This window comes from Lonchura striata, chromosome Z (assembly GCF_050655825.1).
Source record: "Lonchura striata isolate lonStrDom1 chromosome Z, ASM5065582v1, whole genome shotgun sequence".
Classification (NCBI taxonomy): Eukaryota; Metazoa; Chordata; class Aves; order Passeriformes; family Estrildidae; genus Lonchura; species Lonchura striata.
This window is the reverse complement of record NC_140740.1, coordinates 39609212-39624056: the sequence shown is the minus strand read 5'-3', so window position 1 is coordinate 39624056 and position 14845 is coordinate 39609212. Positions and strand designations below refer to the sequence as shown.

At 45.9% G+C, this 14845-nt stretch overlaps 2 protein-coding genes across 2 annotated transcripts in view; one reads left to right on the top strand and one right to left on the bottom strand.

The window, feature by feature from the left end:
- NCBP1 (nuclear cap binding protein subunit 1) overlaps positions 1-3199 on the top strand; it is a 30949-nt gene extending 27750 nt beyond the window's left edge. Inside the window, exon 23 of the mRNA XM_021537122.4 lies at positions 808-3199. Coding sequence (XP_021392797.1) covers positions 808-921 — 114 coding nt within the window. The 3' untranslated portion in view covers positions 922-3199. The remainder of the gene's footprint in view (positions 1-807) is intronic.
- Positions 3200-7573: 4374 nt separating this feature from the next.
- Positions 7574-14569, bottom strand: XPA (XPA, DNA damage recognition and repair factor). The gene is made up of 6 exons (XM_021537121.3): positions 14315-14569; positions 13817-13942; positions 11658-11763; positions 9907-10072; positions 9152-9269; positions 7574-7812 (listed from the first exon to the last, which is right to left on the bottom strand). Exons 1-6 carry the CDS (start codon positions 14484-14486, stop codon positions 7664-7666), a joined length of 837 nt encoding a protein of 278 aa, XP_021392796.2. The 5' UTR covers positions 14487-14569; the 3' UTR covers positions 7574-7663.
- Between the last annotated feature and the right edge of the window lie 276 nt (positions 14570-14845).

The following is a 14845-nucleotide window of genomic DNA, read 5'->3' as shown; positions in this document are numbered from 1 at the left end:
CTCAGTTTGGAAGGGTGTTGGCGGGGCCATGCTTAATTGGGAAAGCTGAGTGCTGAGGCTCCACGAGAGTAGCAGTAGGTGGCAGCAGCACATTTTACCCAGAGACTGGTGTGGGGCCAGGTCACAGCTCTCTGGCTCTGGCCAAATCTCTGCCACAGTCTGGTGGAGTGAGTGATCCTGAGTGGAGAATCTCCTCACTGTAAGCCTACTGCAAAAATATTTCAAGATGTGGTTAGGAATTTCACTGACTTCCACTTAAAGGTGCATTAAAATACTGCAGGATTCCTCTTAGTGAGGTGCATAATTATCTAATAAACGTGATTTTTTAATATTTGGCTCTGTATTAAATCAGTTAGTAAGCACAGGTGGCTGGATGAAAGTGATTAGTTACCAGAGGTTATACCTCTGTGAGCACAAGATGTGTTGAAGAATGGGAGTAGTGGTGTAATTCTCCCTTGGGAGGAATCCTTCCCTAGTAGTAGATGTGTTTTCAGAGGAAAGGAAATACCAGGATTCTCCTAAGATACCTGCAGGTAGCATTGTGTCCTGCACACGACTCAGGATCCATGGCTGAAGAGTTACAGAAAGCACAAGGCAGGATTTCAGCGCTGACTTCTTTCTTGCAGTCAGCAGTGCCTCTACATTATATTTTTCTTATCCATGGCTGCTATGTTGTGGAAATTAGAGTGCTAAACAATTCAGATAAGAGCATTTGTGGTTCTTACATATCTTGACTTCTCTGCCTATTCCAATATAAATGTGAAAACAGTAAGCATATGTGGTTTGTTTTTGTTTTTTATCTGCCAGCACCACCAGATAATCCAGCAGTACATGGTGACACTAGAGAACCTCCTGTTTACAGCTGAACTGGACCACCACATTCTGGCTGTGTTTCAGCAGTTCTGTGCTCTGCAGGCTTGAGGGATCATCTGTGGACAGAGTCTTACCTGCAGGACTTTAGTGAAATTTAATTTTTTTTTTAATGGCAAAACTTAAAATGGGGATGGAAGAATTTTTTTTACTAAAACTGGCTTTCATGTGCTCCTATATAAAACAATAGAGTGTTCTAAAAAAACCAAACTGTGTAAGCATTGTAAGCCTTAAAAGATATGACTAATAGGGGATATTTGTGAAGTAAAGTATTAATTCTTTTTGTTGTCTTTTAATTTAGTTTGACTCTTCTCTTTGTTATAGTAATTTTATTTCTCCCCTCTTGCCTGTATAAAAATCAGGCACACTCCTGCCCCCCAAAATATTCCTAACCTCACAACAAAAAAAGCCAACCCCAAGCAATTGAATTTACCTCTGCTTGTCCCTTAAATCAATTAATTGCAGAAATGAGGATCAATTATTAGTGTTTTGTGAGTATGAAAGGGGAAGCACCTTCTCAGTGAGCAGTGGGATAAGTTCTCTAGTATATGACATAGGAAAAGTGTCTTAACTTTGGGCATGTGAAACACATTTTCAAAGTAGCATAGAGCATACAAATTTGTTTTATTACCAAGCTAGATAGATTTTCACCATTTAAAAGAACATAAAATGCAATTTAAATATGTTTTTTAAATGTATTGTCTAGTGTCTTATTACAGTATCTATAAACACTAGACAGACTTCATGGACCACTTCTGAAGAATGCAATTCTTTCTGCATTGTGGTCAAGAAATCATGAACTGCTCTTGGTAGCAGTCTTCACTGATAAATAGAGACAGTAAGCAAGAGTTGGAGTGGAACAAAGTTCTGACATCCATGCTGCAAGCCTTACCTGGGTGTTGGGAGCTCCAGCTTGTAACTCACTGGACTGTCACATTTGCTCTGGGCTGGACCTGCAGGATGCCAGAAATCTTTCCTTAGTGACCATGGATGAACCAAGTGCTCTCGCCTCATCTGGCTTGGCAACAACTGTTGCATCTGCTACGCAGCCTGCCTTCGCTTTAAAATGTGACAGCAGCACATTGCTCCCATGTGTTTTAATGCGGAATTGATACATTACGGGAGGCTTAGACTGAGAACACAACTGAAGTAGAGCAGGCTAAGCTTTGAGTTAGGCCAGTAACATAAGGTACATAAGGGCCAAACCAGTGTGTTCTGTACCACAGTGAGCGCAGTGAACAGCAGAGACGCTGCCTTAGGTGCTCAGGTCCGTCAGTGTGCAGGGAGCTTCCAAGCTGTTTATGGTCTCTGCATTTTGCAGGTGAATGTTTTGAAGAATTTCATACCTAGTGCTGTTTAGTTTTAGCTTAGGAAATTACGTGCTTCGAGTAATTTTGTTCCTATACAATTTTTTTTTTTAGGTATTATACCTAGAAATGCATTTCATCTGTACATTGACCTCCTGACTAAGCAAGGAGGGTAAAAAATTGAACATTTTGCTTTGACTGTTCATCTGATTTTTGTGTGTGGCTTGTAGCAACCCTATATATCCTCATAGACTTAGATCTGTTACCTCTACTTTTTCTGCTTGCCCTTTCTGACTTGACTGATTTCCCCCCTCCGCCATTCTTTCAGGGTGTATTGTTATTTGTTGTAAATTTGCTTTATGCAAGGATTTTGTCAGTCATGCACGGACTTAGGCTTCAGATCTTTCTATGTTAATGTTCTTGAGTAATCAATTAGGATTTCTTGTAGGTTTTTTTTTTTATTATTTTTAGGAAACATTTAATACTTTAAAGGTTTTAATTGGAGTTTAATAGTTTTTCACTGGCTTGGGTCAGTATAAGTTCTGATATTAACTAATGGTGAGGGTTCTGACTATAAATGTGACTTCTGTAAAACTGGTAATGCAGTTAGAACTTGCAAACTTATAACTTTCTTTGAGCCTCGACAAATACTAATGCTGGGGATACAGTTCCAAATGCTTGAGTGTAATCCTGTGTTTTAAAACCAAATAGCGATGTTTCAAAATTGATTTACCTTCCAATCATACCAAGCTTTGAGCATGGGATTTGATAGCATTTCTTGACTCTGTTGAACACCTTCACCTTCATTTAGGTCTAACGGTGTACACCTGACTTGACTGGGAAATTGGCTGGATCTGTAGGAAAGAGTGAAATGCTTATGTAATGATACCAGCAGCTAACTGGAGATACTTGGAACTGCTGAAATATGAAGTGGTGGATAGTGTAAAGATGCTGTAGAAATATGGTGTGGTTGGAAAAAAATGCACACATAAAGACAACAATAAATTAAAGTGAAGCAGGTTGCTGCTGAGAGTCTTTGTCCAATCTGTTTGGGAGACACTGAAGCAAAGTAGTCGTGCTGGGTTATGCTTGTGTTAAATGCAGAGGGGTGTGAAGCAGTTTTGTTTCCCAGTACTGATGCCCTAGCAGTTTGGTTTCCCAGTGCTGGTACCCTGACTTAATACACAAATCTTCACCTCCTTGCACTACAGCTGGTCTAACACGCTCCCCAACCTGCAGCCATGGGAGGCAAGCATATGTGCTGCTAGGTGCAAGGAGCTACTGATGTAGAAATTCTCCCTCTCCATTGCCACCTCTTGTGCTCTGGGAAAGGGAAGTGCCGCTGCAGGCGGTCAGGAGTGTGTGGGCTGGTGCTTGCTGTGGGGTGGGGTGGAGGCTACAGCATGCCCACAGAAGGGCAGTAGTCAGTGACCACCCATCCCCATCTGCCCTGGACAGGAGTTTAAGAGCACAAGACAACACTGAGTTGTAAAACCATGACAAGGAGGAGTACTTCCAAAAGCCCTGCTGGGACCACCCTCCCTTCTCTAGCCAAGTCCCTATGCCACATTCTTAGGTCTTGCAAGGCCTTAAATCCTCTGCTTGGTGGGCAGGCAGGTTACTGCATAGCTGCAGAAGAGAACATGGAAAAAGTGACAACCTATATTATTGGAAACATGTGCCCTTCCCAGGCACCTTGTCTCCTCTGACAAAACCACAGAGTAAACCTATGACTAAACATCACCATGTCAGCTAGACTGTGGCACAGCAGTGTCCAGTCTTTCCTTGAACACTTCCAGGCATGGTGACTCCACCAACTCCCTAGGAAGCCTATTACAATATCCAGTCATGCCTTCTGTAAAGAAGTCTTCCTGATGTCTGACCTAAACCTCCCCTGGTGCAGCTTGAGGCCATATATCCTCTTGTCCTGTCACTGGTTGCCTGTGCAGAGAGCCTGACCCCCACCTGGCTACAGCCCCCTGTCAGAGAGTAGCAGAGTGGGTAAAGTCTCACCTGAAACTCCTTTTCTCCAGGCTGAACAAGCCCTGTTGCCTCAGCTGGTCCTGGGCTCTTCACCAGCTCTACCAGTCATCTCTGGGCACACTCCAGCACCTCAGTGTTCTTCCTGAACTGGGGCCCTGAACAGGACACAAATCTCAAGGTGTGGCATCACCAGTGCCAGGCTGGTCACACTATTGCCGATACAGGCCAAGATGCCATTGACCTTCTTGGACACCTGGGCACACTCCCAGCTGGATGCTGGCCAGCACCCCTAGGCTCTTTTCCACTGGGCCTCTTTCCAGCCACCCTGCCCCAGCCTGCAACACTGCATGGAGTTGTGACCCAAGGGCAGGACCCAACACTTGGCCTTACTGAACCTCACACCTTTGCCCTTGGCCCATTGATCCAGCCTGTCCAGATCCCTCTGCAGAGCCTCCCTGCCCTCCAGCAGGCCAACATTCCCACAGTTTGCTGTCATCAGTGAATTATGCTGAGAGCACAGTTGACCTCATACAGATCATCAGTAAAGATTTTAAACAGGATTGGGCCAAATACTAATTCCTGAGGAACACCACTAGTGACCAGCCCCCAGCTGATGTGACACCATTCACCTCCATTCTCTGGGCCTGACTGTACAGCTGGTTTCCAACCCAGCAAAGAGCACTGCTGTCCAAGCCGTGGGCTGCCAGCTTTTCCAGGAGTGTGCTGTGGAGATGGTGTCATAGGCTTTGCTCAGCTCTAGGTAGACAACATCCACAGTCTTTCCCTCACCCTCTGGGGAGATCACCTGGTCATAGGACATCAGGTTGGTCAGGCGAGACCTGCCTTTCCCAAAAATGTGTTGGCTGGGCCCAATCCCCTGGTTTCCCTGCATATGCTGTGTGATCACACTCAAGATGATCTATTCCATCCCACTACAGAGGCCGACAGGCCTGTAGCTCCCTGGATCGTCCTTCCATCACTTCTAGAATGGGTATCACACTGGGTAACCCAGTCAGCTCAGACCTCCCTGCTTATCCAGGATTGATGCAGACAATGCAGAGCAGCTCAGGGTGCTCTCCTGCCAGCTCCCTCTTGGATGAATCCCATCTGGGCCCATGGACTTGGGTCTAACTCAGAACCCAAGTACCTCAACCTTTTCCTTGTCCTTAATTACGATGGTCTCCCATACACAACCCTTCAATAACCAATGGAGATTCTCCTAGACCCTCCTTTTCTTAAAGTATTTATAAAAACACTTTATATTTCACAGTGGTGGCCAGTTCCAGCCAAGCTTTCACCTTTCTAATTTTCTCACTACCATTATCCTTGTACCCTTCTTGAGTTGTCTGCCCCTTCTTTCAAGGGTCATAACTTCTTTTCCCCGAGTTACAGCAGGAGTATCCTGTTCAGCCAGGAGGAACAGGAAGACCAGGCTGGTCTTCCTCCATGATGGCTCATGATCCGGCACACAGGGACAGTCTGCTCCTCTGCCTTCCAAGATTTCCTCTTTAAAGCATGGCCAGTCCTCATGGGACCCCTTTGTTATTAAGAACTGTTTTCCAAGGGACTCTCTGAACCAGTGTTCTGAATAGGCCAAGGACCACCCTCCAGAAAGCCAAGGCAGAGGTTTTGTTGACCTTGTTCCTTACTTACCAAGGGTTGAAAACTGTAATCTCATGGTCATTTCTCCCAAGATGGCCTCCAACCATATGTTCCACCAGCCCTTCTCTGTTCATAAACAGCAGAACTACAAGGCCACTGCCCCTGATATGGTCATGCTGTAATTTAGGAATGGCGTTCCCCAATTCAGCATTTCTACTGAAACACTCTAAACCATGCACAACTTGCTCAGCTCCTCCCAGTAGGAAGTAGATGAGAATTAGAGGCACAAAAGGTACAAATCAAGGATTGAGATAATAATTTACTGGAAACAGCAGTGAGGTAAGTAACAAACAGTATCAATATTGATATTAATATTGCACAGGAAAGATGATCAATTCACATGCGAATTCCCACCCCATGAAACCCGATGTTACCCTGACTGAAAAGGATCCCCTCTGCCCACCCACCCCCGTGTATGGTGTGAGGCACTACAGGATAACTTCCAGGTCTGGGTTACACCCCTCCTGGCTACTGCAACAAATAACTGTCCTGGCCAGAGCCAGGACAGCTCACTTGCCAGCTGTCCCTTGTCTTCCAAACACTCCAGGAACCTCCTAGACTGCCTCCTCTCTGCATTTTCCAGCAGATATCCTGCAAGTGAAAGCCTCCCACAAGAACAAGGACTAGCAGTAGTGAAATGCTAGCCAAGCTCTTAGAGAGGCTGCCCCTTTATCCTGTCTGGGTGGTCTGTAACAGACTCCCCCTGGGATGTCTGCTTCGTTGGCCTTTCCCTGATCCCTACCCACTGACACCCAACCTTATCATCACGGCCCTTGAGTTCTGTAGTCAAGACTCTCCCTAATGTACAGTCACCTCACAGCCTTTGCTTGTCTGCCTGTCCTGAAGAGCTTATGACCATCATTGCAGTACTCCAGCCATGGGAGACATCACACCACATTTCCATACTGGCAAATATGTCATAGTTTTCCAACTGAAATTTCGGTTCTGCACAGCTATAGTGTCCAAGGCTCACAAAGGAAGTCTCCAGAGACGTCCTCGGAATCTGCCATATTTACAGTGGTCAATAAATGTAGAGCCACACATGATCCTTTACTTCAGAACATATTCCTTCACTTCAGTAATTACCACATGCATCCCCCAACAGCTGCAAGAATGTGAATTTAAAATTTAAAACCTTAAAAAAAATTCACTCTACTGAAAGCAATTATCATTCAAGTGCATTTGAAAGAGCTCTACCATGGAACACTACTTCACTCTTGCCCCAAGGACAGGTCTTGACCCTTGCCTTGGTCTCTGCTTCATAAGTTGGCAAGAAAAAAAAAAAAAAAAAAAAGTAGAGAATACACCTAAGGATCTATCCTGTAAAATACAGTAGAGATGTATCAGAACCTCCCAAGGAAGCAGGCAGCTTTCCTTTTAAAAGAGAATTCTCCTTTATGAAGTTGTGTATCTGAGCCCAAGGAGAACCTGCCTCATTAGATGGCCTTCCACCACCAGAAGTAATGCTCTATCAGCCCTCTGCCCGCCCATGAGCAGTAACTGAAAACCAAACTACAAAGAAAATAATGAGCCTCCCTCCTGATGGATGCAGAAAACCCATGTAAAGTTCACCTTGATTTCATCAGTGCATCATGTACAATGATACAAACTTAACTTTTGACCAAGAAGATAACCAATTGTTGAACTCTTAGAACTCTTACTATATTCTACCCTCCGATCTAGCTTAAAGGCTAAAGCCTACTGTTCTTCACAGAGCTTCTCGCAACTGAAAAATATAATGCTACACAGAATTTGGCAACAGCTTGTTCATAATAAGCATTTATTTGACTTTAATACAAAATACCATTAAAAAAAAAGTCAAATTAAAAAATTGGTTAACACTACATCTTCTCGTAAGTTAATTCAAGGCCACAAACAGTGCATGTCTTTTTATACATATCTTCAACAATATTTTCTTCTGGTCCATATTCATGTTCATGGATACTGGCTTCTTTCTTCCACAAACTACTTCTCACAGCACGGCGGAGTTCTGGTAAAAAATACAAGAAAATTTTAAGATTTTAATAAATCTTAAATAGTGTTCAATAGAACTCGAGCTAACCAGCTTCCTGAGGCCTGACAATATGCTTGCTGCCTGTCTTCCACCAGGTCTGGGAAATAATCTGCTCTTGCAAGAACAAGCTCTGACTTGCCCTGCAATCCTCACCTTGTTTGCATATTTTAAAGGCCAAGAACTATACTGTCATGGGATTTTATAGGCAAAGATTCTCCATCTGGACTAAGGATGTGTTGCTTGCTGCCTTTTCACACAAAGTCATTAAGAGATATCCAAAAGGGATCGGTGGAACATAAAGAAAACGGTTTTTTTGAACACCTCATCTATTTTACATGGCCAAGAAAGAGTCATTTTCATTCAGGTCACAGTAAGCCTCCCAAATGACTTGGCATTCTCTAAGCTTTATGCCCAATAATATGAGTTGCCTCTGCAGCATCTGCAGTGAAATCTGTGGGCTCTATAGAGCACACAAGCTGGCAGCAGGGCCCAAGATATTATCCGGACGTTGCAAGCGGGTGGCAAGAATACTGAACAGCAAAATGTGGTCACATTTTGAGCCAAACCATTCAGAGGCTGCAAACTTTGTCACGTAGAGGACTGTACTTGCACTGAACTCTGGCATCTTGGCTACAGTCTGCCGCCAGTCCTTCTGTGCACACAAAATCAATGGCCCAGACAGGTTATTTGTGCAGACCCAAGTTCTACCTCCTTCAGACAACCCTAGAACAGCCAGCGTGAGCTTTCTGCCCTTGTAAACACCACCCCCAAACAAAGCATGGATGCTCTAAGTGGTACAAAAGATCCCACCCATCAAATACTCCTCTAAATACTAATTTATCAGAGAAAAAACCTGTAGAGCAATTTGCAGTAAAGACAGCCCATAGGAATCCTGCGAACAGGAAAACCTATTTTCATTAGTCATTCCACCTGAAGGCTATCGCAGAATTATAACACACTGCCATAAAAATCCGTCTTCCACAAGTCAAAAGTATCAGAAGCAACCCATGGCACATCCTGGGTGCCATATATACCCAAAAATGTGAAAAACACTATAATGAACCATTGTAATTCATTTCTGTCGCATCACGTTCACAGAACAGGGGAATTCACGCTGGAGGGGACCTCAAGTCCTGCAGTCCAACACTGTCCAAAATAGTCAGCTATGAGGTGACACCAGACTGCTCCAGGCTCACCCTCAGTCTTGAAAACCTCCATTTTACCACACTGAATATTTTCTCAGTAATTTATTCAGATGCAGACAGAGGTTTAAACTTCCCTTCAGGTACTGAAGTATGTAATTTTTATGAATTACCTTTAACCTTCTTGTCAAACTTCTTCTGTTTCATCTTCTCTCTGCTATCACGGCGCAGCTCCTTTGCTTCTTGCAATGCTTCTTCGCTACCCCAGACTTCAAGTGAACGCTTGATTACCTACAGGATGGACATAAGTGCCTTTTTTTTTTCGCCCCCAAAATTATAAAAGTGAACTACTCTAACTTACAAATTTAATTTTCTCTCCACACACACATAAACTAACCCATCTTCCATTACCTCCCACCTGTATCTGCTTTTGACTCAGAAGACTGCAGTCCTTCCACAAGAAGAGGCAACCTTGGTTATTAGTATCAGTTGGATGTAACTTAGGAAAACTTAAACCCAGCTCTAATTTTGCCCGTATTTTACTAAAGCAGTATGATTCCCATGAAGGACTGAACAAGAAATGACAAAAGCCCTGGAAAATCCACTTGCCTCTCCTGCTGCCTCTGCAGGCAAAGCTGTGAACACAGCTGCAAAGGGCCACACACAACTGCAGCTGCCCCATGCACTTCAGCGTAAAACTGAAGGGCCACGTGCTTTGTGACTTGTAATTGTGCAACCCACTGAAGTTCTGCTCAATGAACATCTTTAAAATGCTCTCAAAACCAGACATTTTCAAAACTTGGACTGCAACTATTTAACTATAACAAACTACACATAAGACACTTAGCTTTGACAAAACCATTCAGGTACCAAGTGACAAAGCTGTATGAAGGTATAAAAAGGTCTGAAACACAGTAAGTTTCTATACCTGTACTTTTAAATAAAGTTTCATTTCACCCCATCGTGAATTATGAGGGTTTTTCTTCACAATGAATCTGAGCACTGGTTCCCTCTTGTCTAAGTCACAGTCTTTAAGCAAGTACTCGTCTTTTGCTTCTGTCCTTGTAATAAGCTTATGTTTATCTTCAACATCTCTGCAAGATGTAAAATAATGATGAGAAAGCTACACCCTAAAACCACAGGTTATTAACATCTAAATTCCCATCCCTTCTAACATTCCTGAAATACAGGTAGCCCTAATACCCTCAGTTTTTCATACATGCAAATAAATTTGGATTCCAACAGCCTAGCTGAACTCCAGACTAGATTTACTGAAATAAACAGTTTTAAAATTTGCCCATTTCAGCAAACACAGACTGAGAAGCCTGCTTTTCTATAAAGGATCTTCTTTTATTTTCTTACAAGAGGAAAAACCTGAAACTTAAAATGAATATGAATAAATTCATGTATTCACCTAACTCAGATGCAATCCAAGAGGACTGAAGTATGAGCCTCACATGGTCGACAGAAAGAATGTATAATGTGAGGCAGGTCCTATCACCTGAGAATATACATACTCCATATGCTTCTAGAGCTCAGAAGCTGATTAGCAACACAGACCACTTCTTTCTATAATGCATGATAGTAGGCAGAGAAAACATAAAGGCTCTGCAGCCTTTACCAGATAATGAAAAACTCTGTAACCACAGCAGCATTTGAGTTAATGGAAAAAATTAAGTTTACGCAATCCTGACTGAAGTACAGCTTGAATCACTTGAGCCAAACTATCTGCCAAACACTAAGTGCTAACAACGGCCATCAAGGAAGTACTGCTGTAAATGTAGCTTTACTAGAATTCAAAGTTCAGTTGCAGCCAGTGCACCAAGGACACTCCAGCCATCAGCTACAACAGCTTAGACCCTAAGACTCCAGAGGTTGGACTCCAAGTCCTGTCCCCCAACATCCTTTTCCTACCCACTGTAACTTCTGAAACAGAACTTTGCTTCCAACACGACTGCAAATTGCCTACACCACGTGCACACCCCTAACCACTCCCTGCAGTACATGTGTAGGCTTCCAGAACAAACTCCTGTTTTTTTTTTCATTCATCCAATTCATTCTTACACACATGGGCAGCCGGCTGCTGCAGTTGGTTTCATTGCCCTTGTTATCTTGATGGCTTTTGGAGCGTTTTCTGCGTTAAAAGATAAGAACTTGCTCTCCTCTCAAGGTCAAACTCCTGCTTACCTTGCAGGCCAACCAGTAACCTCCGATGGGGGCTCTGCCCTTTGGCTGCTGTGCTTCCAGCACGCCCATGCTGACCAAAGTACCAACTTCACTTGAGTTAAAACACTGGGACCACAAACACTCTCCTAACCCCTGCTCCACTTCAGAGCATATATTTGTGTTGCACCACGTTTTCAAATGGCTCTAGTCTGCAGCAAGACAAATTTTCACACTGATGAACACACCAACTGCTCTCATAACATCCTATTTCCATAATGTTGTATGAAAATCCACTGATGTCCCCTATCCTAAGGCAGGCTTATGAGACAATCTGTGATTCAATTCCATAATGAAACTTGCACAGGGTATCAGTCACCTTTCATTTACATTTTCTTAAAGTTACTGAAATATGTCTCTCTGCTGACAGTCTCTTTAAACGACTGTAACTCATTGAACTCTAGCCAGCAATCTTTATGTAAAATAGTGTTTCTCTCCTCTGATTATTTGTAATACCTGCAATTATCACATGTTGCCCAATCAAAGTGCTGCATAAGGTAGGAGTCCATGAATTCTTTGCCACAGTCTCCACAGATAAGATAGTCAAATTCTAGTACGGGTGCTAGTGGAAAGAAATATTTTTAAAGGGACTACAATGATAAAAACAAGCATCTAGAAGTGGTATTACAGGCAATTTTACTAGAATTCAGATAAGCACATTACAAACTAGTTTCACTCTATCAAAGCTTTTCAGAATACAGTACAAATTCAAATCCATTACCACACAATTCCATGAATGTTGGACTATTTTCTCGTTTCAAGTACTTAACTTTAACATTTAAATGTATATTTAACTTAGCCATTGTTAAAAAAAAATTCTCCACATTCTTCCCACAAAGAGCTTCAAATCCTCTCCTTCCACTTCCTCTGCTCTGACCATCTCAAATTATGCCCTGATTTATAGAGAACATGCGGGCAGAAACGGGAGGAAGCAGAGAAGGGATTCAGTTTGAAGAGGGTGGCCAGAGCAGGAAACTACAGGAGCTGCGCTGGCATCATAGTTCTCTCAGCTCCGCTCCAGATTGTTCCCTAGCTCAGCCACACCTGCCTCTCCCTAAACGAGCTCAGTGGAAGCCTGGGGCAGTTGGCAAGGTTCTTGTCCGTTCCAGCTGGCAGAAACGGAGGTGGATGGCCAGAGAGCTGCTAGGAGTGGAATGGGGATGGAGCTCCACTACAATCCTCTCCCCAAGCCCTCTCAGCACTGCTCCAAGCCCAGACTCATCTCAGCGCCAGCTACTGCTTCTGGCCGCATCCTCAACGGGCGGATCACCTCCAGCGTCATCACCATCTGTTTTTATGTTCCAAGACACCAAGAAACACTGATTCGGGGAACAACAGCTATAAGGAACATTCCTTGAATGGTAACATTGGAATTCTATCAGAAAATTAACATTTCTATACAGTTTTGAAATCTGAAAGCAAGGCAATGCTATGAAATTTTAGGAACACCTGAAGCAGAAGATTAATGGTTAACATGCAGCACCATGTATTTTAATTGCATTTGCATTTATAGCAGATCTGTTCCAGCAAAGACGACATTTTATGTAAATTCAGTCCTACTAGCGACAGCCGAATGCTCAGTACTTCACCGTCATTTCATACTCTTACATCACATTCCATCATTTAAGGCAGTGCTCCCGAACACGAAGACATTTTATTAAGACAATGACGTTATGAATTACACAGCAAAAAATACGCCCAGTGTAAAGGCATCCCAGATCTACTTTAATTTATTATTAAACATTACCCATCCAAAGAAGCAGGGCTGCTAATTGTTTACACTGTTAATCAAATTGGTGCTGATTTCTAACAAAGAGATACACTGCACCAACAGCCCCGCAGCTGATTCAAGCAGAACAAAGCAAGACAAAGACAATCCCAGAGAAGAAAGTCGATCTATTTTGGGACCCTTACTTCTCCATTTGCTTTTTTTTTTTTTTTTTTTTTTTTTTTTGGGGGGGGGTGGGGGGGTGGGGGGGGAGAATATCGCAAGGCAATGTGCTGAAATCCTCCACCGAACGATCAGTAACTTGGCGCCAGCACGTTTTATAACGATAAAAGCTGGCACTGCAGCACCGCTTCGGTCACATAAATCCCAAAATTCCCACAACCGACGAAGCCGCGAAGATTTACCTTTATGTCGGTCTTAAAATATAAATTCCCCGAAAGAAATAATGAAAATAACGTTTATGGAGGAGAAAAAAAAATTAAAATGTGCTATACCCAAGGGTACTGGCTGCGTCCCACTTCCGCGGCTTAAAATTCTTCATTTTTAATTACCGCGCATTTGCTATAGCCGATTAATTGCTGAAAAGAATCGGACGCGCCACTAATCGAGCACATCCAGAAAAACGTGTGAAGGAGAAAATGGGCTGGCAACAATTAAAAAAAAAAAAAGTAAAAGAAAAAAAAAAAAAGAAAAAAAGAAAAAAAGAAAAAGAGGGTAAGAAAGGAGAGTAAAAAAAGCCCGGGAAAAAAAAAAAAGGCGCCCATCCATCCCGCCCCGCTGGCGCGGCCGGAGCCGGCTCACTGTCGCCCCCGCGCCTTCCTGCCCTCCCCCGCCGCCTCCTCCCGCCGCCTCCCCGCCTCTCCCTACAGGCTTTTTTCCTAATTACCGGGTGGGTGCACGATATTCTCGCCGGCGCCGCGCTCTTCCTTCTGCTCGCTCTCCTCCTCCTCCAGGAAGAATCCCCCTCCCGTGTCCACGACCTTGGGGAGGGCCCGCGCCCGCGCGCCGCCGCCTGCGGGAGCACAAACGAGGCGCGCGCTGCGTTAGAGCGCCGCCGCCGGCAGGGGGCGCGCGCGGCCGCCCCCACCGCGCCGCGCGCGCGAGGCGGGGGGCCGCGCGGAGAGCGCGCGCGTGCAAGAGCCCCCCCTCCCCCACACATGTGGGGGGAGGGGGGGGGCCTCGCGCGCCGCGGCGGATTCTCCCCCCCAACCCCCACCCCATCCAGCCACCCTACCGCACCCACGCCCCCCCTCCGCCGCCCCCACCGCCTCGCTGCCGGCGGCGCCCCCCTTTCCCCGCATCTTTCCCCTCTCGAAACCTCCCCCCTAAAAAAGAGAAAAAAGGGCGCGGGGACTCGCCCGTTCCGCCGCCGCCGCCATCCGACCTGCGGCAGGGTAGGGCCGGGCCGCCAGCCGCGCCTGCCGCAGTGCCAGCGCCCGCTGCCGGTTCCGCTCGATCTTCGCCAGCGCCGCCGCCGAGAGGTGCGGCCGCTCGCCCGCCGCGGCCGAAACCTCCTGCTCGTGGTCTTGCTGGTGGCCCGGGGCCGCGCCCGCCATGGCGGCGGCGGGAGCGACGGAGCCCCGTGGTCCCCCCCGCTCCGGCAGCCGCTCTCGCCCTTCCCCTCGCCGAGCCGCCGCCGCACTGCGCCTGCGCAGGGCGGGGGGCGGGGGTGGCCACAGAAGGGGCGAGGCCGCCCGCGCAGGCGCGCAGCTGCCGCCCCGCCCATCCCCGCGAGCCGCCAGGGCGGGGGCCCCGCCCCGCCGCCGCCGCGCGGGGCGCGCCGGGAGGGCGCGCGAGGGGGGGAGGGGAAGGGGGGGGCGCGCGCGGCCAGGCGGCGGGGCGGGGCCCGCGGCCCGCGTGGCGCGCGGGGGTGGGGGTGGGGGGCGCGCGCGGCCCGGGGGGGCCGGTGTGGGCC

Coding starts and splice junctions, on each gene's coding strand:
- XPA (XM_021537121.3), bottom strand. CDS start 14,486: ATGGCGGGCGCGGCCCCGGGCCACCAGCAAGACCACGAGCAGGAGGTT. Junction 13,943..14,314: donor CCGGCCCTACCCTGCCGCAG/GTCGGATGGCGG, acceptor GTGCTCCCGCAG/GCGGCGGCGCGCGGGCGCGG. Junction 10,073..11,657: donor GCAACATGTGATAATTGCAG/GTATTACAAATA, acceptor TACATCTTGCAG/AGATGTTGAAGATAAACATA.